Below are 27,117 nucleotides of genomic sequence, written 5' to 3' on the forward strand. Positions count from 1 at the left end.
AAGTTTTCTGTCTTGGGCTAAATGCACAATTTCTATTATTTGTTCAACTGAAGTGGAAATCAGTTCATACTTGAATGCTAATGGAATGAGAATAAGGACAATTGATCTTCCGAAGGCCTCCCCTGTGGAGAAGAGAGCCGTCCTGAATCCATTAACAAGGCTTTAGCCTGCAAGCTTTGGATTTGGGCTCTTAATGATCCCAACAGAGGCTGAAACTTGGCAAATAACGGCTAACAAGTGCTCCCTCCAACCTGTCTTGGGGGCATTTGTTTTCTTAAGAGCCAAACAGAGTGCTGAAATAGCCCCCATGTGTGGATGACAGAAAGACTACTTACTCCGTTTCCTCCTCACTGTCTTCAGAGGGTGGGTTAGCTGCTCCCAGAGTCAGTGCCCTGGCTCTGCTTTCAAACCAGCCCTCCGGGGACTTCTGGGACCCAGCTGCCCGAGTGTAAATATCCTTGTCCTTGCATCCTCAGATATCCAAGTTTCTCTTTCCTATGTACTTATTGGGAGGAAAACATTAATATTTTCCTCACTTGCATATTTTCATACCCAGTTTTGAGAAATTACTGTGTTTCCTCCTTTGCTGGATGCTCTAGTTGGAAGCACCAGCTAAATTCTCTGAAAAGTAATCAAATCATGTGTATATATTTGAATTGCTCTATTAGCCCAAAATAAAAAGATACTTTGTATAGCAGCAGGTATTATGTTCCCAGTTTTTATATTGTCTAGGTTAGTGGCTAAAATATAGGACTTAAAACTGGGAGGTTTTTTGTAAACATAATGAATTTTAAAAGTTCTTTGAAAATGTAAGAAATACTACAAATGTTTAATTTGGTGTTTTACTGGAATTACCAGCTCTCCAAGATCGGGGGGGGGGGGCGGGGGGGGGGGGCTTAACCATTGTGAGTAAAGGGAATCGAAGAGAATAAGAATTGATAAAACTTCTAATGAGAATTTGATCACGGGATTGTCTCTTGGCTGTTACTCATCCACTCTCATTGCTCCACTTAGGTCTACGTGGTGTTTTCCACTCCTGTCCTTGGTTCTGGTCCCTAGTTCTGGTCCCTGCCTCTGTCCCACTGGGCCCTTGCACTTGATTGGCCCGTCTTTCAACTTAATTAAGTTCAGTAGTTCCTGCAGACTTCCCTTCCAGATTTTATCTTTCCTTGGGAGGTGTGTTCACCTAGACTTTTCATTTTCCCACCATATTGAGTCACCCATCAGTCCTGCATTTACCCCCATCCTTCCATTGTCATCACCTGAATCCAGAAGCTCACTCTGTGACTCCCTGTCTCTAAGGTGACTGTGTGTTCCAGTTTCCCTGCAGCATGCCAGTCTTTGCCTATTTTATTTTATTTTTATTTTGTGCTCATTTTTGACCATTTCCATCTCTTAATTTATTTCAGAACCCCCTTTACTCTGAGAATTATCTCTTTTGGACCATAAATTTGGTTGCCCTATGTATCACCTATGTGTGAAGTTCATACTTTGAATTCAGCCAACATGAAGCACCCTTGGCTGTACCGCTGTTTTTCCACTTATCTCATGATCTCATTTCTGCTTGTCTAAGTCTCACTTTCTTCGCAAGGTAATTGTTCTTCCTCTCGCTCAGCATTTGCAGCCTTGCGCTGCTGGTGTAAGTGTTTGGATGTGGTCTCCAGTCCCACCATCAGACTGCAAGCCCCTGCGGTGCAGCAGTTCTGCTTCACGGATGCTGCCGCCTTCTCCCTGTAGTGCCCAGCAGCATGACCCAAGGGTTCAGCGTGACCATGGATTGGAGCCAGAGGGTGGCATTATTTTATTTATTTTACTTTTTCCCTTTATTGATTTTACAGAGAGCGGAAGGGAGAGGGAGAGAGAGATAGAAACATCGATGAGAGAGAACATGGATTGGCTGCCTCCTGCATGCCCCCCACTGGGGATCTGGCCCACAACCCGGGCGTGTGCCCTGACCGAGAATTGAACCAGCAACCTGTTGGTGCATGGGTTGATGCTCAACCACTAAGCCACACTGGCCAGACAAGGTAGTATTATTATTGAGCTATTATTCTGGGGCAGAGCATATGAATCATTAAAACAATTTGTACTTTCCTGTTATTTACTCAGTACATTGTATTGGTCTTGCCAAATTTAAATCTGAAAACTTTCTCTCTCCATGGTTCCATTTAAACAACATGTTCCCGCTCCAGAATTGTTCATGTTAATTCTGTTTTCTTCTTTTGTGTGCTGTCCTTGGACTCTTCTTTGTGCTCTTTCTTGGTGGGAGAAGTATTGGTGTTGTCACTTTTCTTAGGAGGTCTCAGGCATCTGAGAGAGCCTAGTCTAGGAATAAAGGCTCTGTTATCCTTGAGTGCATTTGTTGGTCATTTGCATGTGTGTTTCCAAGTCTAAGTGACCCCTTAGAACATGGGGCATCTCAGCATCTGAGGCAGCCTTCTTGTGATGTGTCACTCTATTGAGCTTCAGAAATGATCCAGCTGATTCTAGCAGCTAAATGGATTATTTGCCTTCCTCAAGGTGCTCCTTCACCATCCTCCCTCACTAGGACTGTAAGCAGTTCCAGACCAAGAAGTTTGAGAGACCAGAATATGCAGGTGCTATCAAAAAATAGTGAAGACATTGCCTTCCAAGTGTCATTCGAAGACCTGAGGATTTTTCTAGCTTCAGCTTTAAGGAAAGCCCGCATTCTTATACCCTTGACATTGGTCTCACTGTACAGACCTCCAGTCTTTGCTTCTGCTGGTCACTCTCCCTGGAGTGTCAGCTCACTGCTCTACCTGCTAAAAGCTTTCTCATCCTCAGACATTTATTGAGCATCTACTCTGTGCCAGATTTTGGGCTAGGCCCTGGGGATGTAAAATGAGTAAGGCTACGTCCCTCCTCTGCCAGAAACTCAGTGCCTTAACAGGGGTACATGAAACAGATTTTTTCCACTTAGGATCCTAGGTGCAGCATTCAAAAGATGCACAGGGAGCTCAAAATTATTCTTCAACTAAGCTCTCAAGTGTATAGTGCTTCCTGCTCTGTGCTGCCAGACTTTGTTCGTGCTCCTCTGTGACATTGTGTGATGTGTGTCCCACTCCCAACCAGCTCTCTGAAGGCATTAAGGCAAGACCAGCCTCCAATTCATCCTTGTGCTGTCCCCTAGTCCCTGTCACAGTGCTTTGCACAGTTTAGACTTATTTACACCCTGCGTTGTTCCAAAAGGAATTGGAGCGGCTCATAAAGGTACAAAATAAGCCATGGCCGGTTTGGCTCAGAGATTAGAGTGTTGGCCTGCGGTCTGGAGAGACCCGGGTTCGGTTCCGCTAAGGGTACGTACCTCGGTTGCAGTTTGTCCCCTGCCCTGATTGGGTCGTGTGGGTGGCAGCCACTCGATGTATCCCTTTCACGTCGATGTTTCTCTCTCTCCCTCCCACTCTATCTGAACAAAATATCGAAAAAAAAATGTCCTCGGGTGAGGATAAAAACAAACAAACAAACAAAAATACAAGATATGTGATGAGATATAAAATAATTGAAGGATTTGGGATTGACATAAGTGTGGGAGGAGAAACGGATGAGAAAATAGATGATAAGGCACATCAAAAGATTCTGTTGTCTGCTATAATTCTCAGTTCCTTTGGGGTTAATGTAAAGAGGGAAACGATCATGTCTGTGCTTTATGGAATAGGCATAATGGAATAAAAACCAACGGTAATGGTATCAGGGAGCAAGAGATTTCTCTTCTGGGACCTCATTGCAAGGGTACCGTGTGCTGTTGCTCATTAATCCCTGTATTTATTAGCCTAATGGTTTTTATGAGCTGTTTCAAAGGATGATCCTTCAGAGTAGGTATAATTTGGCAGCTTCTGCTGAGCGCCACCTCACAGATGACCTGGCTACCCTCCTAGACAGACAGGAGCTGTCTCCTAGCTTTCCTATAAAAGAGTGCTCCGTAATCTTTTAAAACTCATGGCCCCTTAAGAAACGTAAAAACCTCATACCTCTTCTTCGTTCTGATAAAAATCTCCCTGAGGTCTCTTATATCCAACCTCTTATCCTTACCAGCTGAGAATATTTTATCTCGCTTTTTCTTAAGTTTGCATTATAGGAACAATAGTGTCTCCTCTTTCATACAGTTACAGCACTACATAGAAGGGTCACGAGTGAGCTCAGAACTTCCCGTGCATCTCCACATGGCTCACTGTCCGTCTTCACAGTGGGATAGCAGGAGGCTTGTGGACTTCTCTTGCCGTGACAGTGGACTTGGGGAACAGCAGGCAGTCGCCAGTCGAGGTCCTTTTCTAAGCCCAGAGGCTCGTGCTCCCAGATCGCGCTGAGACGTGCTATCTCGGGCACACCGCCCTCTGCTGTGCCCAATGCTTCTCATTCCTGAGGCAGTGTTTTGTAGCTGGCTGTGGAGCTGCTGCCCTGCTTCTTTGTCCGGGGTCTTCAGAGTCCCTTTTGTCCTGTGCTAGGCTGACAGATAAAGTGGTCCCTGGGGCACCTGTGGTCAGGCTTGGAGCTGTGAACTGACCGTTTCAGGGGAGGCTTGGCCTAAGTGTAAATGAACCTGTCAGAGCAGAATCCCAGGGTTACCTGCTGAAGAGAGGTGTGAAACTCGAAATGCAGTGCCCGTTCCCTCTCCCCTGAGGAATCTAAACGAACTTGATCTTCACACTTGAGAGGGTAAAAAACCGTGAGTGTGGTTTAGGAAAAGCAGCATCTGCCCTGATAGAGTGGTCCAGACAGACCTGAAGTCTGCGTCTAGTGTGATGTCTGGGCAAGTGACTCACCTCTGAGCTGCTTCCAGCCATAAAGTGAGAGATAAACCTACCAAATAAGTTTCCTTCAAGCATTTCAGTGAGGCAGCATTCAGTGCCAGCTCCTGTGTGTTCCCACAGTTACTGCATCTGAGGACCAGAGAAGATGGGATGGGTGTGTGGCTGATGCAAGGGGGAGGACTGTTATGGGGAGGTGAGAAGAGCTATATCTGCACACCTTGGCTAAGCAGTGCAAGGATGCAGAGAGGTATAAATGCCAGGGTGGGAGATGAGAAGCAAGGAGATTGGGGGGAAAGGCACAGCTGGAAGAGGAGTGTCCCTGTCCTGTGGGTCATGCTCCTGGGAGCTCAGCATGACAAGCAGCTTCTTGTATACACTTCTTTTGGAGTGGTGGTCCATAGAGCTAGCAGGCCTAATAGCAATGCCATTATTGAGCAGGTTCTGTTACAGCCATATTTTGCAGTGTTTCAGGGAAGGATCTAGAGTCCAGGGGTTGGTCTGCACCCCCCTCTTCCATCATCACTCCTGTCTCTCCCATGAGAGGGTAAACTCCCTTTGGAGCAGAGAATTATCCTTTGTCTCCTCTCCTTCTTGTGCCTGGCATAGTGCTGTGATCATTGGTGTTTAGTACACATTTAAGCCAACGGAAATGTATTATTCTGGAGCACAGCCTTTTTGCCTAGTCATAAAGTGATGCCACTGACCCAGAAGTTCATTCTAAGAAAGACTGGACAGCCCCGTGGGAGGAAGCAGTGCTGAATGTGTCAGTGGGCAGTCTGTAGGACTGCTGCTTTTAGCCAAACAAAGAACTGTGCTAAAGCCCTGGCCGGTGTGGTTCAGTTGGTTGAGTGTCATCCTGTACCCCAAAAGGTGGTGGGTTTCATTCCAGGTCAGGACACACACCCAGGTTGGGGTGCATGTGGGAGGCAATGATCGATGCATCTCTCTCTCTCTCTTCCTCTGCCTTCCTCTCTCTCTCTAAAAAAAAAAAAAGAATTGTACTAAAAAATGTAAAAGTATTTAAAATAGGGCATTGCAGTTATTCCTATGTTACAGTCGTGGAAAGCGAGGTTCTAGGATGTCACGCGGCTAGTGTATGGACTTCTGGTCCAGAGCTCATTCCCCGGACCCAGAGCTCTGCCTCCCCCTGCCCACCCGATAGCTCTCCTCAGCAGAGCCCCGTGGGGGCGGGTCTCCTTATCCCCCCGTCACTCCGTTTCCCACCCCAAGCGCCTGCAGTGGTTTCTGGTGGTGCCCAGAGCCCCTGAGAGGGAGGGAGCTCCTCCAGTACCTGGACACGGGAGGAGGCATCCTCGCCCCCATTTTTACCCTTATAGAGGGAGGGTTCAAGGTGAAATAGTCACTCGTTGGCCGAAAGCCGGTGAGAGTGGAGAGGAGGGCCAGGTCCTTAGCCTGCAGGTGGTGGGCTCGGCCGAGCATCCAGGGGCAGGAATGCGGGTTTGCATGGGCGCCCTGACCAGACACGGAGGGGCGAAGGGCTTGCGGGAGGGGCCGGCGCCAGGGGGCGGGCACCTCAGACAGGCTCCGCCCCCAGGGGCTCCGGGTTTAAAAGCAGGGAAGGCGGGTGCTGGAGGTTGGAGCAGATGCTCGCTGCTCCTAAGCTTCCAGCTCCAGCGCGTGGCCTGGGCGCAGCCATGGCCCTACGGGCAGGGGGTTCTTGGTGGTTTGGTGGCGTCCTGCTCTTCGCTCTGCTCGCCGCCGGCACTGCCTCTCTCAGCTGGGATCTCCCGGAGCCCCGCAGCCGGGCCAGCAAAATCCGAGTGCACTCCCGGGGCAACCTCTGGGCCACCGGTAAGTCTTTGGGATCCGGGCAAGCGCCCCTCACCACCGCGCTCTTATCCACGTTTCCTTCTCTGGCCTCCCCTCAGCCACCGAATTCGTGCAGAGGCTGGTGGGGGCCTGGAACTCATCTGATTTAATAGATAGGGGACTGGAGACGCAGACAGGTCAGTGTGTTGGCTAAGGTCACTCATCCAGTTTCAAGCAGAGCTGAGGCTGGATCCTACACCTGCCTGCCAGCTGGTGCCTTTTCCCTTAAGCAAGACCCCACGGACTCTTCTAACTTCTGTGTTTCTTCTCCCTGCACCTCTTCCTTTCAGATGCCTCTTCATTCTCTACTTCATTCCCTGCCCTTTGCCATCCTCTTCTAAGCAGGCAGCCAACTGGTAGTTTATCCCTGGCCCCGGCCCATCCCACTTCCTCCTGTCTGCGCCATCCTCTCCACCACTACCTGTTCAGGAAAAGTTCAGGGACAGGCTCTGCCACCACCCAGGGGTTTTTATGGTTCCTTGGTGAAGAGGAGGAAGGTTGTGTATATTCCTTCCATGAGAGCTAAAACGTGGGAGAGATGAGGAACTTTCCCTGTGTGACAGGAGATAGGATCCTTGCTCCCTGACTGCCTTGTGCCTCGGCACCTCCTCTCTAGGTCACTTCATGGGCAAGAAGAGTCTGGAGGCCCCCAGCCCATCCCTACTGGGGACAGCTCCCGATGTCTCCCTGAAGGACCAGAGACTACAGCTGAGTCATGAGCTGTTCAGGATCCTCCTGCTGAAGAAAGCTCTGGGCACAAGCCCCGGCAGCCCAGCCCCTCATACCCAGGTGAGCCAGGCCCCACCTCGGCCCCGGGAGAGGCTCAGCCAGGGCTGCCCCTGGATCCAGCCTTGAGTTTAGGATGGGCCTGCCTAACCAGGGCCTAATAGGCCCCAGAAATCCAGGGATTCTAGGCTCTACCTGTGATCCAGAGCTGAAAGAGGGAGGTCTTCAAAGAAAGGAAGGTGAAGACATTTTTTTTAAGTAAAAAAAGAAAGGAAGCTGACCTTCCCAGCAAACCCCACAGAGTAAGAGGAAGGAGAAGAGTTTCCCCTCACTGATTGCCCAGCCTAGGATTATCCAGCCTCTAGCAGCTGGACCTTCCTCCCACAGTCCACCCACAGGACACCCCAGCTGTCCACCCTTGCTGTGCCCTGTGTATGCTTGTGGTTAGGGTTGGGACACTGATGCCCACAGAAGGGGAGAGAAGAGTCCGACCTTGTTCACCTTGACCAGTGTTCTTCCCAGTCTGTCATCTGCCTCAGTGACCTATGGCAGTGTTTCTCAACCTCAGAACACTCTTGACATTATGGGCTGAGTAATTCTTTGTTGTGGGGGCTGTCCTATGCATTGTAGGAAGTTTGGCAGCATCCCTGGTCTCTGTTCACTAGAGCATCCCTCCCTCCCCACCTCTCCAGTTGTGACAACCAAAAATGTCTTCAGACATTGCCAGAGGTGCAGTGGTGAGGGGACAGAGGTGAGAGTTAAACTCATCCTTAGTTGTAAACCTCTGACCTGTGGGGTTTCAAGGCCCAAAAGATCAAGCCAAGCCAGCCTTAGTCTCTAGCCATTCCCTGCTCCTGGAGCTGTTTCTGTCCCACACCATTTTTCCTGGTACTCTGTTGCTGTGTGTGGAAGGCAGTGAGGTGGTAGATGTAGGTTCTCGTGACAGTGTGTTAGGCTCAAAACGTACCTACTTAGCTGTGTGACCTTAGAAATGTCACTTAACCTCTCTAAGCCTCATCTTCTCGTCCATAAAATAGGGATAATAGTGTCCATCTCCCATTAAATGAGCCCATGTCATGTGCTCAGCGTGGCACAGTTGCATAGAAAGCACTTAGTAAACGGGAGCTAGTATGGTCTGTGAGCTCCCTGGAGGCACCTGTTGCTGGCTCACCTTTGTGTCCCCCACTGTGCATAGCATATGGTGCAGACATTTCAAAAAAAGGAAGGGGTGTGCCCTAGAGAAGGTCCAGCTGCAGTCAACCTTCCTGACCCTGCTGATGCACAGAACCACCCGCCCCTGGGGATGAAAGGGCCAGGAGCTTGAGCTGGCTGAGTCTGAAGGGAGACTGTGTTACCTCTGGAGCTGCTGGTCTTGAAGACCCACAAGAGAATCTCAGAGGAAGCAGCCTGTAGCCCTGGGAGACTGGCTTCAGAGGTGGGGTCTGGGGGAGTGGAAACACTGACACGGGCAGAGGGCCAGTCACCATACTTGGATTTTACTTCCATGATCTCCCTTGACTGTCGTGACCACCCTGTGAGGTTAGAGCTGTTACTGTGAGAAAACCTGCCCGGACCCCTTCAGGAAGAAAGGTGCTTGCTGGAGGGGCCTGCCTCAGCTGGAGCCTGTCCCTGTCTAACTCTCTGGACGCCTAGCACTTAGGAATGGCAGGATACCCGTATCATTTGCCCCCTCTGCCCAGGTCAATTCCTCTGTGTTCCCCTTCAGTACAGGAGGCTGCTGGTGCAAATGCTGCAGAAGTGATGTCGTTAATGAGGAAGACGCGACAGCGTGGCTTAGGCTGTGCCCACCCAGGGAAGGTGCTGAATGAAACCGTCCTAGTGGCCCCATTTGGATGTAAATCTTGGACTCAAATCTCTTTTACTCCATTACTGGTTGGGTCACCAGGAATATCGCCAACGCAGACAAATTATGTTCCTGCTGTATTTCTTGCTTCCCTGTTGAAGTTGTGAATAAAAACCTTGCTCTTTACATGGACTGTCTGGTCCTTTCCTTCCAGAATGTTTGAGGGTATGGGAAGGAAAAGGGCGGTCCGTGAAATGGGGCTGGCTCCAAAAAGCCCAGAGCATTCCATGGCACCAGCCTGGCACTGACTCAAGACTCCTACTCCTTAGCGTATTCTGCAAACAGGTACTCAACACCTGCTGTATGCCAGGTCCTGTGCCGCACAATTGGTTCCACGCTCGCCTCTGCCACCTACTGGCACAAGCAAGTCTCTCCCGTTTTCTTGCCCATAAAAGAGAGCTGCCTACACTACATGGGGCTTTGCTTATTCCATTCATTTCATCCCCACGCCAGGCTTTGAGGGGCGCCCCCAGCGCATATCAAGGTGAGAGCCCAGCTGGGATCCTACCCTGCTGCCTTCTCTCTGACTTTCGGTAGGGTTGCCAGAGTTAGCAAATAATACAGGACACCCAGTTCAATTGGAATTTCAGATAAGCAATCCCCTTTTTTAATTGTATAAGATGGCCTAAAATTGCATGGACATACTTATAAGAAAAAATTATTCGTCGTTTACCTAAAATTCTAGTTTAACTGGGCATCCTGTATCTTACCTGGCCTTTGGCCCTCTGATCTGCAAATACCCGGTTGTAAAGCGAACAGTATATCGTTCCTCGGGCCCCACTCAGAGCTGACATCCTGGGAATCCCTGATTCTACGTCATTTTTCCGGAACTTTAGCCGGGGAGAACCCCGACCCCAACCCAGCGAGGCTACGGCGGCACTCGACCACTGTAGGCCCCGCCCCCTGCGTGAAGCCACGCCCTCCACGTTAGAGCAGGCCGCACCCACTCCTCGCGAGAAGGCCGCTCCCGCCCAGGAAGGTTCTGAGGCGGAAGTGGGGTACCGGAAGCGACAGTTGCCATGGATCCCGCAGAGGACTGGCTGGTGGAATCCTTGCGCTTGTAAGTCGTGTAGGCCTGGGAGAGCGTATTCGCGTCTGCCGCGGGCTGGGCGGCGCGAGGCGCAGCAGGGAGGGGATCCTGGTCTGGCCGGCGGCGCTGGCCGCGGGGCGGGCGGGGCGGGCGGGGCGGGCGGGGCGGGCGGGGCGGGGCGGGGCGAGGCGGGGCGAGGCGGGCGGAGGACTCCGCCCGGGCCTCTGGGGAGTGGCACGTTTCTGCGTGCGCCCAGGTGTGTGAGATACTAGTGAGAGCAGTTTGTGGGGGGTGGTAATCAGGGGCCGGTTATTGTGCGCCAGCCTCTGAGCTGAACTCCCTACTATCTCCCGGATTCTTCACGTCAACCTTGGGAAGTCTAGGTGCCCTGGGAGTTCCGTTTTACAACGAGCAGCGAGGCTCGGGGACTGTGGCTGGCCTGATTCCAATCTCGCAGGGAGCAACATGTGTAATGAGGCTTGATTCCGGGTTTGTCTGGCTCCAGGGCCTGGGCCTCAGCCCCGAAGCATGCTGCCACCTCAGGGTTCTGGAACAGTAACGTGCCGTGCACCGTGTGACACTGTGTTCCCATCATGCAGGTACCAGGATTTCCATGCGTTCGACCTCCCAGGAGCCACTCGAGTCCTTGAATGGGTTGGTGACAAAGGTGAGGAGGTGCACTCCCACCCAAGCTGGGACTCAAGAGCTCAGCCCAGAGAAGGGTGGGACCCAGCCCACCCTTCTGAGGGCCCCTTGGTCACTTTGTGCCCCATCAGCACTAAGTTCTAGATCTCTTCCTTCCCCCAGTACAAGGTTGCATATCAGCGACAACGGAATTTATCTTTGCTTCAGCGGATTTGGTGGAGTTTCCAGAGCCAGCCATGGTCCGGAATCTTTCTAGCGTTTTGTCACGGCTACTTCTGCTTCTTTTTTCCAGGAGTTTTTGTTGCTGGCTATGAAAACCTGAAAAGAAATGAAATTCTTCATCTGCTGTTACCTCTCAGACTTTCTGTAAAAGAAAACCAGGTAACTTGAAATATAAATGCTGAGCCTATGGGTCTACTTTTAATCATTTATTAAACTTTTATGGAGCTGCTATTGTCCTGGATACTAGAAAGTGAGAGACAGACAAACCCCAGGCCTGCCGTTCTGGTCTAACAGACTAGGCCAGTATGCACAGAGATAAGTACTAAGGAATGTCTTGTGATTTACAGAGGGTTACCAGAGGTAGAGGTCAATTTTAGAGTATCAAAAATAGATTTAGGGTATAGAGGATGGTTAAAACCCTTAGAATGATTAAGAATTAATGTGTAATGTATAAGGAATAAAAGGGGGAGGTGGCTAAAGACAGAACTTCAGAGAATACATTTAAGGAATGGGCAAAGGAAGATGAACTCACAAGGAATACTAAGAAGGAATAATCTTTAAAGTAGGAGGACTCACCCTGGCCAGTTTTCTCAGTGGTTAGAGCATCGGCCTGTAGACTGAAGGGTCTCTAGTTCAATTCCCAGTCAAGCTCACATACCTGGGTTGCAGGTTTGATCCCTGGCCCCAGTCCGGTTTGTGCTGGAGGCTACCAATTGATGTATCTCTCACATCGATGTTTCTCTGTTCCCTTCCACTCTATCTAAAAAATTAATGCAGCCCGGCCGGTGTGGCTCATGGACCGAGAGGTCCTGGTTCGATTCCCAGTCAGGGCACGTGCCCAGTTCCAGGCTCTGTCACGGGTGAGGGCCGTGCAAGAGGTGGCCAATCGCTGTTTCTCACATCAATGTTTCTGTCTTTCTCTCCTTTCTTTTCTGAAAAATCAATTAAAACATATTTTTAAAAATTAATGGAAAAATACCCTCAGGTGAAGATTAACAAAAAGATCGAAATAATAATAATAATAAAGTAAGAGGAATCACAGAAAAGGCCAGTGTTCCAGAAACCAAGAGAAGAGAATGTGTCAAAAGAAAAGAGTTGGTAGCTGCCTGGTCTTGCTATAAAATTGTGATTCATCTGATAAGGCCTCCTAGTCCCTGTTTCCCTGGGGAAATGTCCTGTCTCGTGCTCTTGATGTCCCCATCCCCACCACTCAAGCTTGATTCATGAGACTGATTTACCTCCCACCTCACCACTGCTCTTCCTCTTTCCTCTTGTGCTACTTTCTTTCCCCTGTCTCTAGTTCCTCGCATGGAGATAGTAGTCTAGTGGCTAACAGCATGGACTTGGTAGACAGACTTGGGTTCAGATTCACAACATAATCCCTGTGTGATCTTAGAAAATTTGCTTAAATTCCCTGGGCCTTAGTTGTGTCATTTTAAATAGGGGTAATTATATAGTACCTGCGTCTAGAATTCAACATGATAAAGCAGATAAAGCACTAAACACAGTGTCTAATACAATAAATGCTGGATAATTGGTAGTTGTTATATTTTTATTGCTAGAAGAACTCACCTGACTTCCAGTGGGAGGTGGCATGAGAAATGGGGATATGTTGACTGATAACTTCCAGCTTTTTTTTTTTTTTTTTTTTTTTTAATTTATTTGAGAGAGAGGGAAAGTGGGCAAGAGAGAGAGAGAAACATCGATTTGTTCCACTTATTTGTGCATTCATTGCTTAATTCTTGTATGTGCCCTGACCAGGGATTGGACTTGCAACCTTGGCGTGTCGGAATGATACTCTAACCAACTGAGCTACCCAGCCAGGGCTCCAGCTTTTTTTGATGAAGCTGTTATACCTCTGTGACTCCCTAAGAAGGCCTGGAGTGGAACACTTGTGCTAGAGCGAAAGGGGCTGGGGGAAGATTAGGAGAAGGGTTTTGGACGTGCAGAAAAGAAAGGAAACTGTCCGTTCATGTAGGTAGCTGAGACCCATACTGACAATTAGCACACAAGGCCCTGCAGGGAGAAGCATCTGTTGTCACCAGAACAGCTTCCGTGGCTTCCTGCCAGGCTGAGATCTGGCTCCTTACCTACAGCTTGCCTGAAACATTCCTTTGGAGAGCGGGCTCTATCTGATTGGCCACCCCTCTGTATTTCAGGGCTTATTGCCTGAAAGAGATTTCAAGGTACGTCATGGAGGATTTTCAGACAGATCTGTCTTTGATCTGAAGCACGTGCCAGACACCAGGTATGGTCAGCTCTGTTACCCAGACCCTCCATTCGGGATGGAGTGGCTGGAAATGTCAGGAGTGTTCTGCCTCTTTATCACCACCCCACCTTTACCCCTTCAGCACACAGATGTCTGTGAGCGCACGCGCGTGCGCACACACACACACACACACACACACAAATCTGGAATACAAAGAACCTATTGCTTAGTGGTTTCATCGTCTCTCAGAAGACCTTTTTACTACTATAACCCACAGATCTCTGGAGCTGCTCCAAATAGATAGAGAGCAGAGGATGCTCTTAGTTTCTCAGAGAGCTGATGGTGGGTGGCCGGGGCTAATAGCTCCATTGGCAGAGACTGAGAGTCTGGGTCAGGACTGTGTTCAGGCTCCATGCTGGTGTCCTCTCTAGGACACTTCATGCCACATGGAAGCCTGGACTCAGTCCTGTGACTCTCCATGGCTGTGGGCCTGTCCCTAAAGTGGAGTGAGCCCCCTCCTCCTCTGTTAAATGAGGGTAACTAGACAATCCCTTCCTGCAGTGAGCTTTCCTGAGGTGGGGGTGTAGGAATCCCAAGCTGAGTAGGCTGGAGCGGGAGAAGGCTGGGAGGTATGTGGGTGAGCTCCCCACTGTCTGCACTGAGATTTTCTATTCATCCTGAATAGGTTGCTGGTGACCAGTGGCCTTCCGGGTTGTTACCTGCAGGTGTGGCAGGTCACAGAGGACAGTGGTGAGTGAATTTGACACACACCTCCTTCCCCTAATCTGAGCCAGTGAAGAAGTAGGCTGAGACAAACAGGTGAAACTAAAATTGATTCGACTTGAGGTCGAGTGCTTTCTTCTGTTCAGTGTAAAAAAGACATGGACTTTCTTGTCCAGTTTATGTTTGAAGACAGTGACATTTGCATGTGACATCTGCAAGGCTTCAGGAGAGTGCTGAGATCGTAGATGTTTTTGAAGAAATAATATTAGTTCATGAATTCTGTGCCTGTTCTTTTCAGTTAATGTGTAAATGCCACCATCTGTGTATTCTTTCCTTTTCTCTTTTCTTTGTACTCCACTAAATTATAAAAAGCCAGAACTGTTTGGGGGGCTTTTGAGATGGTGGCTGTGATTCATTATCTCCCATTTGCAAAACAGTTCACAAGACAAATGATAAAGAAATTAAAGTGCTGCCCACTTTAGTGTGGCTCAGTGGTTGAACATTGACCCTGCACCAAGAGGTCGCCAGTTCGATTCCTGGTCAGGCACATGCCCATGTTGTGGGCTGAATCCCAGTGTGGGTGTGCAGGAGGCAGCCGATCAATGTGTGTCTCTCATCGATGTTTCTATCTCTCTCTCCCTCTCTCTAAAATAAAATAAAATAAAAATACATTTAAAAAAAGGAAATTAAAGTGCTTCTGACAGTTTCAAAATATAAATATAATGCAGAGTGTTTATGTTTCCATATCATCTCTTGCCACCTGGCACTTCCCTTTCTTCCTTGACCTTCCAAATGTACAGGGAAAGACCGCTGGCTGGCTTTCACCATGTTATGTTTCAAACCTTCATTAACATTCTGGATTTTCACCTTTTCCACTTTCCCCCAGATGTCATTGAAGCTGTCAGCACCATTGCCGTGCATGAGAAAGAGGGGAGTCTCTGGCCCAGGGTCGCCATCTTCTCGTCAGTGGCACCTGGAGTCCTCCATGGGGTGCGGCTCAGCGATCTGAAGGTTGTGGATCTGGAGACCCAGAAGACCACGTACACCTCAGGTACGGCTGCAGTCTGCCCCCTGCTGGCTCCTCTAGCCATTGTCTGCTTTCCAGCCCTATTCAGCCACGTTTGGACTGAATTCAACACTGTGCCTGATGTTGGGGACACGAGATGAATGAGAGGCAAGCCCTGGCCTAGGGGTTCCTGTTCTAGGATTGGAGGAGGCAGTGCTGGGACCAGCACCTACCCAGCCGAGTAGAATGGTGAAATGAACAGGAGAGGGGAGACATGGTTTATTCTGCCTAGGATTGGGGATGCTTCCTAGGGGAAGGGACTGGGACTAGCCAGCCCTGCCAAGTTGCCAGACCCATGCGACTCCAACAGCTTTTCTTTTTTGCCCCCTGTCTTCCAGGTGTCAGTGACAGTGAGGAGCTAAGTAGCCTGCAGGTCCTGGATGCAGACACCTTTGCCTTCTGCTGCACCTCAGGCCGCCTGGGGCTCGTTGACACCCGCCAGGAGTGGGCACCGTCAGAGAGTGTCAGCCCTAACCCTGGGTCTGGTGGAGGGAGGTGGTGTGCAGAAGTCAGGGCCAAGGGCCAAGGCCCTGGACCCAGTGTTGCCAGCCTTTGCTCAGACGGGCGGCTCCGCCTTCTTGACCCTCGGGATCTCTGCCATCCTGTGAACTCAGTCCAGTGCCCAGTGTCCTCACCCAGCCCTGACCCAGAACTGCTGCGAGTGACTTGGGCTCCATGCCTGGACAACTGCTTGGCCATTTCAGGTACTGCTGAGCAGGATTTTGCTTCTATTGTTTGAGCTTTCCCTTCCAAGCGACTTTTGAGAGCTCAGAAAGGAGCCTCTGGCCCCAAAAGTTAAAGTTGCTCATAGGGGATCTCCAGATTAACTCTCCAGGTTCTTCAGGGGCAGGCCCTTTTCCAGTCTGGCTACTAAACTTTCATACATTGGTAGCAGAGCTTTCCTGTCAGCAAATTCAGTGCTGAGGCTGTTTGAGAGGCCTGCAGATAGTAAACACTGGGACAGCCATAGGACTGTACCAGAAAGAGACTATAGATCCCAAGGGTGCTTCTCAGTCTACTTGCTTTTTGAATTATAGCAAACCCCTAGGTGAGTAGGCTCCTAGGTCCGACCTGGCAGTGTCTAGTTGAATGAGGGTATTTAGTGAGGACATCTGCAGGCCAGTGGGAAGGATCCATTGAGGGGGGAGAAGTTGAAAGAATAGTTGAGAGAGCAAGAAAGGATCATTAATAATGGCAGGATCCAGAAGGAGTGAAAGAGCCAAGTGTGGGTGGAAGGGTTGGTTTCTAACAAGACAGCAGGATAGAGTACACGTGGGTATAGCTAGGTCGTGGGGGGATATGAGAATGTTCCTCTAAAGCAGTGGTTCTCAACCTTCCTATTGCCGCGACCCTTTAATACAGCTCCTCATGTTATATGTGGGCGAATCTATGTGGGTGCGCCCGCCTGGAGATAGAGGAGCCGTGTCTCGGTTCCTAAGACCATCAGAAATATGTTTTCTGATGGTCTTAGGCGACCCCTGTGAAAGGGTCGTTTGACCCCCAAAGGGGTCGCAACCCACAGGTTGAGAACCGCTGCTCTAAGGGCTTTTATTTCTTTGTCAGTTAGGAGAAGAGGTCATCTGCTGAGAGAGGCCCAGATGGACTAGAATTTGGGGCAAGAAGAAAAGGTTTAAAAAGTCTCTGAAGCCTCAGTTTCCTGGGGTAAATATTAGTACCTACTTCATACAGTTGAGAATGAAGAGAATGTATGTCTAGGATTAGCCTCAGGCCTGGCACGTGATAGATATACCAGATTCTTGTTGTCACATGCCCCACGGAGTCAGCAGCTGCTAGCATGAGGGCAGATGTTCCGCACCCTTGGTTGGCCGTGAAATAGCTTATTTACTATTACATTCCTCATCCCATAGCCTGTTTTGGTACCATAGAGCAAACTAAAAATTATTTTTGCTCTGGCCAGTTTGGCTCAGTGGTTAGAGTGTCCACCTGCAGATCGAAGGGTCACAGGTTCGATTCCTGGTCAAGAGCATGTATCTGGCCCTGGCCGGTTTGGCTCAGCGGTTAGAGCATCGGCCTGTGGTCCAGAGAGACCCAGGTTCAGTTCCTGCTAAGGGCATGTACCTCAGTTGCAGTTTGTCCCCGGCCTTGGTTGGGTCGAGCAGGAGGCAGCCACTCGATGTGTCCCTTTCACGTCGATGTTTCTCTCTCTCCCTCTCTTACTCTCTCTCCCTCCCACTCTATCTGAACAAAAAATGAAAAAATGTCCTCGGGTGACGATAAAAAAAAAACACAAACAAGCATGTATCTGGGTTGCGGGTTCAATCCCCAGCCCTGGTTGGGGGGGCAGCCAATCAGTGTGTTTCATATTGAAGTGTCTCCCCCCCCCCTTCCCTCTTCCCTCCCTCCCTTTCACTCTCTCTAAAAATCAATGGAAAGATACCCTAGGTGAGGATTAACAAAAAGAAAAGAAAATTATTTTAGAGTTCCAGTGTCAATCTTCTCATTTCTTACCCTTCCTCAGGTTTTGATGGGACAGTCCTGGTCTATGATGTCACATCTTGGGATGGATTAGAGAGCCAAGTAGAACCTCTCTTCACTCACAGAGGTCACATCTTCCTAGAGGGCAATGGGATAGGCACTGCTCCACTGGTCACCACCCACACCTGGCACCCTCGCAAACCAAGGACTTTGTTATCAGCAGCGAGTGATGCTTCTGTGCACGTGTGGGACTGGGTGGACCTCCGTGCCTCCTGCTGACTCCAGCGTCTTCCTGCCAGGCCTCTCGGAAGAGGAGCTGCTGTGTGTACAACAAGGTACTGATTTAGGACTCAAGTGACCACAGGTCCCTGTTACCAGCTGAGTGTCCTTGGGCCGGTTGAGCAGCCTCTCTTAGCCTCGTGTCTTTATTGGTAAAATGAGTATAGTAGTAACTACCTTGCAGAGTTGTTGGGAAAGTTAGAAGAAATATATGGAAAAACCCCAGGTAGGATGCATGATAGAGATTTGGTGGCTGCTCTTAGATCAGAGCAATTGTGGGTAACAGAATCCTGTTGCTTCCCACAGGTTTCAGTCCCATAGATTTTAGGCACGAGAGAAGCTCTCCTTACCTAATGGCTGTGGGAGGCATTCTCAAGTGTAATGTTGACTTTACACATCATTCCCTGTGTACTGACTTTACAGCCCAACCCTCATGTAAGCTGTGGTTCCCAGCACTTTGTACATTTGGGAGGCTGATATAACATAGTGATTAAGACACTCATAGCCTGGCTGGTGTGGCTCAGTGGTTGAGCATCAACCCATGCACCAAGGGGTCACTGGTTTGATTCCCAGTCAGGACACATGCCCAAGTGGTGGCCTTCATCCCCAGTGGGGGGCATAAGGAGGCGGCCAATTGATGTTCTCTCTCATCATTGTTTCTAGCTCGCTCTCTCCCTCTCCCTCCCTCTCTCTCTAAAATCAATAAAGAAAAATAAATAAATATCTAAGGGGGTTCTTTGAAAGGCTCAGTGAAAGTAATATTAAGGAGGAGGGGGCAGGTTGCAGAAGAGGGTGTCTAAGGGGGGAAAAAGGAAAAACATCTGTAACAAAAATAATAAAAATTGGGAAAAAATTTTAAAAAAGAAAGAAAGTAATATTAAGATCTGTGAAGGAACAATAAGAAAAAGTTCAGGCCCAAATTTATGACTATATACCCACGTTCACCTGTCCTGTGACAGATAAATCCAGGCATGTGCCACAGGCTGTACTGACTCTTCCTAAGATGAGCTTCAATGCAGCATCCTTTCGGGACTCCGGAAACTCATCATGATAGCACTGACTGCGGTATTAGATTTATACGTACCTTTCCCAGCAGGACTGAGGAAGGAATAGATTTGAAAAATTCAACCCAAAAAGGTCCGGAGTGAATACTATAGAAACTCCACAGCTAACTCTGGTCATACAGGAAAAAGACATTCTTACCTAGCAAGGCCGCATTTGCAGATTTCTCCCAACTTATTTCCAGATGGTTCCTGTCCAGGCTCTGATTGCCTCTGTGTCTCCCAGGAGACACACCCGGCCACATCACCAGATGTCACCCAGTCCTGAGAAATCAGCACCCCTTTTCAAAATAGGCTACCGTTGAACAAAGTGCCTCTGTAGTGCCAGAGGCGGAGGTGAGGGCAGGGGACAAAACAGACTTGAAGAAACTAACAAGTGAGTTTCCTTTGGCTTTTAAATGCAATTAGGGGGCAGGGGAAGATAAAGAAAAGGAAGAAATAAGCTAACATTTACAGAACACCTATGCCCTGAGCTGGACACTGTTCATACTTGCTTCGTTACAGTTATGTGGCATAGCTGGGATTTGAACTGTGAGCTGTGTGACACAAGCTTTTGTTTTCCCCTCACTATACAATCCTGCATACCGCATGGGCAAGATCAGATGTGGAAGATGGAAGTAACCATTACTTTTAAGGCAAACAAGTAAATCAGTATAATACAGTCTAGAGGAAAAGAAGGACTTGAATACACTCCCTTACTACCTCAGCTGTGGGGCCGCCTTCCGTAAGGAAGGAGATGGGCCACATGCAGGCTGATGGTATTTTGTAGCCTAATCTACAAAGTTTTGGGTCACCCTGCTGGGTAAAATTCCTTTGGCATTTATTCTTTTTTTTTTAATCCTCACCGAGGACATGCTTCTTGATTTTAGAGAGAGGGCAAGGGAGAGGGAGAGAGAGTGAGAGGTGAGAAGGAAACATCAATCCTGTACACACCCCAACTGGGGATTGAACCCGAAACCTAGGTATGTTAGGTATGTGCCCTGACAGGGAATCAAGCCACAACCTTTTGGTGTACGGGAGAGTGCTCCAACCACCTGAGCCACACTGGCTGGGCTATTCAGTTTTGATAACACACACAAATCATCTGAATTGGTTTGGGGATACATGTATTTTGAGAATTACTGCACTTTAGTTTGCCGTTTTGCCTTTCCCACCAACCAGGCCTAGAATCTGCACTCAACCTTATCTCCTGGGACCGGTAGTCTCTCACCATCAGGAGAGGTGCCACAGAGTCCTGTAAGTAGTTTACAAAACACCAGGTCTTTTTTTCCCCTTGGAGGTACCTATCAAGGATCCCACAGACTCATGTGGTCAGTTCATGTGCCACATCCTCCAAGTGGGAAGGAACATCCCCTCTGCCCCACCTTCCGCACTCAGTGGGGGCTTTCATGCCCTCCCCACAGAAAGGTCCCTCCTTCCTCCCCACACTGCGGCTGCTCACTGCTCTTGTGAAGAGCTGGAGTTCTACTCTGGGGCAGCGGTTCAGCTGTTCTTTCGGTTCTGGCTGTGAATGTTTCACCATTGCCTGGAACAGACACATGGATTCTGTCTGTGCTCGCTTCAGAGGGATGTTTAGGGAACCCAGTACTGATTCTGAGGGTTCCCTCTCTGAGAGCACCTCTTTCCCCTGTTCATGACTAGAAGTGGTTCAGATTCTGTGGGCACTAAAAGTTAATCATCCCAAGACACAAAGAAGCAAAGGGGGAAGTCAGGCATATGCAGATCACTGCAGGGGCAGTAAGGAGTGTGGAAGGCCTCAGGGACAAGGTCTGGAACCCAGGCCCACCAGCTCTCTTGGGACTGCTCCTGTCAACCCCTAGGCAAAACGCAGAGATCTAACCAACAATACAGCTACTTTGCAATAGGATGCAAAGGTTCAATAATGTCAGTAAAGGCCAGTGAAGCCCCATGATTCAGGCTGGCTGCTGCTGGGGGACAGCAGTTTTCCAAAAAGAAAACAGTTTTGTGTGTTGCTCCTTGATCAGAGTGGTGCTCAGCCATTTTAAGCAGTTTTCACTTAACAGGGACAACACTCAGAAAAACCAAAGTTTGCGTTCTCTGAAGAGTCAGTCTGAAGTTGGGAGGAAAGTTGCAGGCTCTGGGAATAAGCAAATTCTACTTTGATCTAACAGCATAGTACTACACATCCCCCAAACAACACAGGAGGCTCTGTCTCTCCTATTCCCTTATTTTAACTACTCAGAACTAGGTTCTCATATCTCACCTGCAGCTGCTGTCTTACAGGGTTTTTTTTTCCCCCTTTATTGGTTCTAAAGAGAGAAGAAGGGAGGGGGGAGAGAGAAAACATCGATTGGCCACCTACTGCATGCTCCCCACCGGGGATTGGCCCAACCTGGGCATGTGCCCTGACCGGGAATCGAACTGGTGACCTCTTGGTGCATGAGTCAGTGCCCAACTATTGAGCCACACCGGCCGGGCTTGCAGGTTCTTTCTTCAAATCCACCAGGACCATTGCCTCCTCCACTTTCTGGATGTTTTTGTCTCACCCAGATCTGGATTTCCTGGGGAAGGACAGTCAGGAACTGCTCCAGGACTAGCAACTCCAGGATCTGCTCTTTCGTACCCTTGTTTGGTCTCAGCCACTAGCGACAGAGCTTCTGCAGTTGGATGAGAGCCTCTCTGGGTTCTGATGCTTCTTTTTTTTTTTTTTCTTTATTGATTTTAGAGAGAGATAGAAACATCTGATGAGAGAGAACATTAACTGCTTCCTGTGTTCCCCGCACTGGGGATTTGGCTCACAACCTGAGCATGTGTCCTGACCAGGAATCAAACCGGCGACCTCTTGGTGCGTGGGCCGATGCTCAGCCACTGAGCCACACCCTGATGCTTCTTGATAGTGGAAATGCCAAAAGCGCTGGCAGGAGATTTATGGTCTGTGGTCACTCCCTTGAAGGGAAATTTCCTGCTCTGAGTGGGAATATTCTTCGTTATTCAAAGCTCTTCTTGTACTGAAGGAGCCTCGGTTTGTTGGTCCATAGCTACAGCCATTGTTCAGCTCCGAGAAGAACCTTGCAGCTGTGTTCTGAAATTCAAACCTCTCCCTTTACCTTACTGGGAAGCCACCTTCAGATGGGAGTCACTGAGTAGAACTTGACATTTTAGAGCCAGACACATACATTATAGAGTGAACCCTAGTGAAAACCACGAGATTGAGGTGAAGGAAAGAACCTTTCTGTTGTCCCCTCCCTGTGTCTTGGTGCCCTTGGAGTCTGACCCTCTGTCCCTGGGGAGGCAGCTCCAGAAATTTGATAGCTGGGGTCAAGGGCTGGTGATCTGGTTGAAAAGCAAGGGAGCTTGAAGCTGTGTTTACATACCAATTCAGTTAAAGCTGAGGAAATGCCAGTGATCCATACAGAATAATGAGGACGAACTGCTGGAGATAATAGGGACAATGAACTGCCCACCCTCCCAAGCCTTGGGCCATCAGTGCAAAGTGAAGGTGCGGGGCAGGCCCGACGGCGCCCAAAGGAGCAGCACCTTGGAGAGCAGCGCCCTGGCGGCCGGCTCTGCCCTGAAGTGCCGACCGCTCAGCCGCCTTGGGCGCCCCGCTTAGGATTCTCCGTCCTAGCACCGTGCCTCCCGAACACCAAGACGTACCGTGGTCAGGGTTACAGGCTTTGCGAGCAAAGGATAATAAAAACACAGGCTCACGCGGTGTCAGAGTTGAAAAGAAAGTTAGACACGCCGGCTTCCACTCTCAAAGCTGTTACGCTTCGGAGACGCCCGCGGTCACAGCGGGTTTGCGGAAGAGATGGAGAGTGGCCGTGCCCCGACCGACCGCGCTGGCCACAGGCTGCACCGCTCCGCAGGCCACCCTGGGGCAGGCGTCGGCGGCTACAGGAGCAGGGTCCCCGCCGGCGCATCCAGCCCCATCCCCGCCCGCCCCTGGGCGTCGGCGGACCAGAGCCAGAGCCAGAGCGACCCAAGCCCGAGGTGAGGGCCGCTCCCGCCCCCAGGCCCTGCGACTGCGGGAGGCTTGACCCCGCGGCACCCTCGCCTCGCCGCGTCCCCACACCGCACCCGAACCCTAGCCAGCCCCCAGTCTGGGCTCCCGGTCGTGCCCGAAGCACCGAAGCGGAATCGCAGCCCCAGCCGCTTCCCGGACTTCACGTCCCAAAGCCTCCGCCGGCGCCCGCAGACCGCCGGCAGCGCTGACCCGTGAGACACGGTGGCTTCGGTCGGCGGGGGCGGGACTTTCCCACAGCGAACTTTGGGGAGCGGAGCCGCAGCCAGAAGTGACCGAGGGAACCGGGGCCTTGGCTTCCCGCGTGCGCGCGGCGGCACAGAGAGCGGGTCCCTCCCAGAGCCCCGCAGCGGCAGCGGCGTTACCCCGCTCGTCCCCTTGGACCTGTCACACGGGGAGAGACCCAGCCGGCTGGGGCCCGAGGCCCTCGTGTGCAACCGAGACTTCCGTCCTTCTGCCCAGAAGGAAGACGTCTCTGTCCTGTTGCCCCCTGTGCTCTGCCTCCCACCTCATCCCTCGCCCAACGCCACGCGCGTTCCTCGTGTCCAGTGCGCGCAGGCCTGGGAGAGGCAGGTGGTGGCCGCGGACGCCGGATCTCTCCCCCGCCGCGGAGCGTCTCCCCTGAGCCCGCACAGCGCTCCCTCCCCGCGAGGACGCATTTCCAGGACCTGTGGTGAGCGGCGCCCTAACTCCCGCGCCCCGGAGGCCGTGAGCCTGTGGAGATCGCTGGGAAGGAACACTGGAGGGAGCTGCCTTCGGGACGGGGGCGGGAAGCCGTACTTTTTGAGCCGACTTTACATATTTTATGTGGCCTGATTCTGACAACGAATCTGGCAGTGCTGGTCTCCCTCCCTCGTTGAGATGAAAGGTCCAAAATTCAGCTGCCGGTGGATGAGGTGATCCCCGCACAGGGAGGGAAGCCCGTGGTGCAGTGAGGGAAGGACGGGGTGACACGAGGGCTCCCCAGAGAGTCCCCAGCCCCTCACTGAGTCTAGCCCGGGAGTCTGCTCTGGTCTCAGAACAGTATTTCCGAGACGGCTCCGGGGGAAACTCAGGCCAGCACCCTCGGCGCGGACACGCATCTGGCCTTCAGACTGCTCCCTGGGCCGCCGAAGTCCCACGGGCTGCCTCGGGGACTGCTGGGTGCGACAGCCCGGCCCTGCTTTCCCCTGCCTCTGTCACTGAGATTTTACTTTGAACAGGTTCCACTGTTAAGAAAATAAAATTGAAAATTCAAGTTCATTGCCTGTTCCCTTCACTCAAGGTGCTTCTGAGCCCATGAAACGCTGACTGGAAGCAAAATCAGATTTCGGAAAGGGTCGCCCCTAACACAGTTCATGTCACCTTCACCATTACACCACACCCCGTAATTCAAGGGAGAAGACAGTATTCATGTCCTTGAGCTGTGAGCCACACTCCCCAAACTTTAGGACTAAAGGACCCCCAAGAGTCTACATAAATGGGATGCTCCCCCCCCCCCCTTGCAGCTTCCTGGTTCCTCGGAGGACAGTTAGTCTCAGAAACCTAGACAGGAAATTCTTTTCTTAAAATTTTTTTTATTTTTCCTTTATTGGTTTTAGAAAGAGAGGGAGAGGGATAGAGAGAGAGGAACATCGATGAGAGATGCCCCCCACTGGGGATCGGGCCCACAACCTGGGCATGTCCCTTGACCAGGAATCGGACTGGCGACCTCTTGGTGCAGGGATCCATGCTCAACCACTGAGCCACACCGGCTGGGCTAGACAGAAAACTCTTTGGTGAAAGCAGGCCCCATCAAGTTCAGAGTTGTCAATATTACCAGAGAATAGGGTGTGTGTCAATGTTCACTGCCATGCAGAGTGACTTACCTTTTCCCAGCAGCTTTCTGAGGTTGGAAGAGCAAGTACTGTCATTAATTTTGCAGATGAGGAAAATGAGGTCTCCGTAAGTGATGTACCCCAGTCACACTGCTAGTTAATGGCACAAGGGTGTCTAGAACCAGGTCAGTCAGGTCTCTTGGGCTCCAGTACTCCATCCATTACACCATAGATTTCAGTACAGGACCTAATGACTCTGAAGGGCAGCGCCATATGGATAACGAGAGGCAGATATCAGTAAGTCAGTTTCAGCAAGAATTTGGTTTCTAGATCATTGATATATTTAGAAAAAATAATGCACAGAGAGGTCTATAGTAGTGCATAAGGAGAGAAGAGGATTTTGAGATGAAGGAAATAAGCTTATTCTCTAGGAATTCAACTAATTACAGCCACATGTAATGAGTGGAGATTATTCTTTCCTTGGCCTGCTGGATCATCCATTTAACTCCAACCTAACCAGTGACACTAACCTGTCTGCAGAAGGGGCATGTTCAGCAGGGAAACCTGGAAGAGTTAACAAGGGAATCTTGGGCACTGAGCAGACAGCACTTGGGCACTTGGGGGCAGGGAAGAGAAGGAAGACTGAAATTCAGCATCATCACCCGAGCGGGTTCATGGCTGGTTTCTACCTGTCCCTCACTTGACCCTTTCTTTCATTACATGTTGGACCAACCACTAACTGATCACAAAGCTACCATTTCAGTCACTCAAGACCAGGAGCAAGGTGTGCTCTGCAGGTGGCTTTGTATAGGAGATTCCCCACTGTCAATTTAATAATAATTAGGGTTTTGGAATCTATTGGTCTCTTGGAAATTGTTAACAGAAGCCTATAGCCCGAGTTCTGGTCATCTCTGAGTATACTAAGGAAACCCAGTTTCTGCATTGGGACTAGAACTCAGCAGTGGTGAATTTGCCAAGATATGCCACCCTCCTGAGGCCTCCTGGCAGGCTCTCCTCTCTCAAGACACCAAAAGAGTAAACAAACAGCAGAGACACTGGCTGCCAGGCCTGTGAGCCAGAAGGGGCTCAGGCAAAGTGTTTCCTAGGAGCCAGACACTTCTCCTTCCCATAACAGTTCTACAGCTGCCTTGGGCCTATGAACAGATGGGAAATCCTCAGCTGGTACACAGGAAGATGGAGCAGGAGAGAGGGAGCCGGGGCCAGGTAGGCCCTGGAGCCACAGCCTCTGCATGAGCTCACTTGCACCAGTGACTGGGTGGAAAATTCAAAGGGAATTAACCACCAGCCCTACTCTCCACCAGGTTCTGAAATCTTGTCTCAAAGTCTGACCATCCATAGGATTCTACTTCCACTTCCTCGATGGCCTTGGGCTATTTTATCAAATGAAGAGGGAGAAAAAAAGAAAAGACTCTAATATCCTGTCCAGAGATTTGAAATAGTTCCCAGGCAGCAAGGAGGTTGAAACAGCCCTGCATTTGAAAAACTCCAGGGCCATCTAGGGGACAGTGGGTGCAGCAAACCCAGCATACTGGGCACCTGCTAAACACCCTGGTTATGAGACAGGACCCCCATAGGTGGATAAAGGGCTGGAAAGAGCAGCCCCAGTCACATACAAGGAAGAACAATTACAGTTATGGATCATCTTTTTTTAATTTTTAAAAAATATGTTCTTAGCCCGGCAGGTGTAGCTCACTGGTTGAGCATCGGACCAAGCACCAAGAGGTTGCTGGTTCGATTCCCAGTCAGGGCACATGCCCAGGTTGTGGGCCCAGTCCCCAGTTGGGGGCATACAGGAGGCGGCCAATGAATGTTTTCTCTCATTGATGTTTCTCTCTCTCCCCTTCTCCCTTCCTCTCTCTCTCAAATCAATGAAGGAAAAAAAATTAAAAATGTTTTTATTGATATTTTTGAGAGAGAGGAAGGGAGAGATAGAAACATCAATGTGAGAGAGATACATTAATCAGCTGCCTCCTGCACACCCCCCACTAGGGATCGAGTTCACAACCCAGGCACGGGCCCTGACCAGGAATCAAACTGGACCTCTCAGTACATGGGACGATGCTCAATCTATTGAGCCACACCGGCCGGGCAGTTATGGATCATCTTGAAACTAGCTAGAGAGAAGACTCAAAACACATAGCCAATATGTTGTTTTTATATTAACATTTTGTTTTCTTAATTTGTTCCATAGATACTGCTCTTGGCTTTGACAATGCAATGGCGTTAACTGACTTCAGGACTAAGTGGTTAAGCAACAGGTGCTGGGTAAGTCACTTATTAACTTCTCCAGAGTCCCCACTTCTCAGCTGGGAAGTGGGGATATAGACCTGTCATAGGGTTGTTGTCAAGATTGAGACATGCTTGCAAAGAGCTTAGCAGAGTAACCACTTCATACATTGTGTTACTATATAACCTATTGTGACTTACTGGGAACTATAAATGCAACCCAAAGGAA

At 50.0% G+C, this 27,117-nt stretch overlaps 2 protein-coding genes across 9 annotated transcripts; both read left to right on the plus strand.

Annotated features, from left to right (window-relative positions):
• The first annotated feature begins 6,410 nt into the window (after positions 1 to 6,410).
• On the plus strand, positions 6,411 to 9,299 carry NMB (neuromedin B). Its single transcript, XM_036277920.1, has 3 exons — positions 6,411 to 6,581; positions 7,216 to 7,388; positions 9,052 to 9,299. Exons 1-3 carry the CDS (start codon positions 6,425 to 6,427, stop codon positions 9,085 to 9,087), a joined length of 366 nt encoding a protein of 121 aa, XP_036133813.1. The 5' UTR covers positions 6,411 to 6,424; the 3' UTR covers positions 9,088 to 9,299.
• Positions 9,300 to 10,180: 881 nt separating this feature from the next.
• On the plus strand, positions 10,181 to 27,038 carry WDR73 (WD repeat domain 73). 8 transcript variants are annotated; one of them, XR_004961478.1, is made up of 9 exons: positions 10,187 to 10,249; positions 10,819 to 10,886; positions 11,157 to 11,245; positions 13,246 to 13,334; positions 13,981 to 14,045; positions 14,905 to 15,069; positions 15,423 to 15,788; positions 17,564 to 17,855; positions 20,022 to 21,171. XR_004961478.1 is itself a non-coding variant. In XM_036277917.1 (8 exons), exons 1-8 carry the CDS (start codon positions 10,209 to 10,211, stop codon positions 17,797 to 17,799), a joined length of 1,119 nt encoding a protein of 372 aa, XP_036133810.1. In that variant the 5' UTR covers positions 10,181 to 10,208; the 3' UTR covers positions 17,800 to 18,381. The 8 variants fall into 8 exon arrangements, 3 of the variants coding, with proteins under 3 accessions (XP_036133810.1, XP_036133812.1, XP_036133809.1); XR_004961475.1 differs by lacking the exon at positions 10,187 to 10,249 and adding an exon at positions 26,854 to 27,038 and having other exon boundaries at positions 10,494 to 10,886; positions 20,022 to 20,096; XM_036277917.1 differs by lacking the exon at positions 20,022 to 21,171 and having other exon boundaries at positions 10,181 to 10,249; positions 17,564 to 18,381.
• The last annotated feature ends 79 nt before the right edge of the window (positions 27,039 to 27,117 follow it).

Source organism: Molossus molossus, unplaced genomic scaffold, assembly GCF_014108415.1.
Source record: "Molossus molossus isolate mMolMol1 unplaced genomic scaffold, mMolMol1.p scaffold_m16_p_24, whole genome shotgun sequence".
Taxonomy (NCBI): Eukaryota; Metazoa; Chordata; class Mammalia; order Chiroptera; family Molossidae; genus Molossus; species Molossus molossus.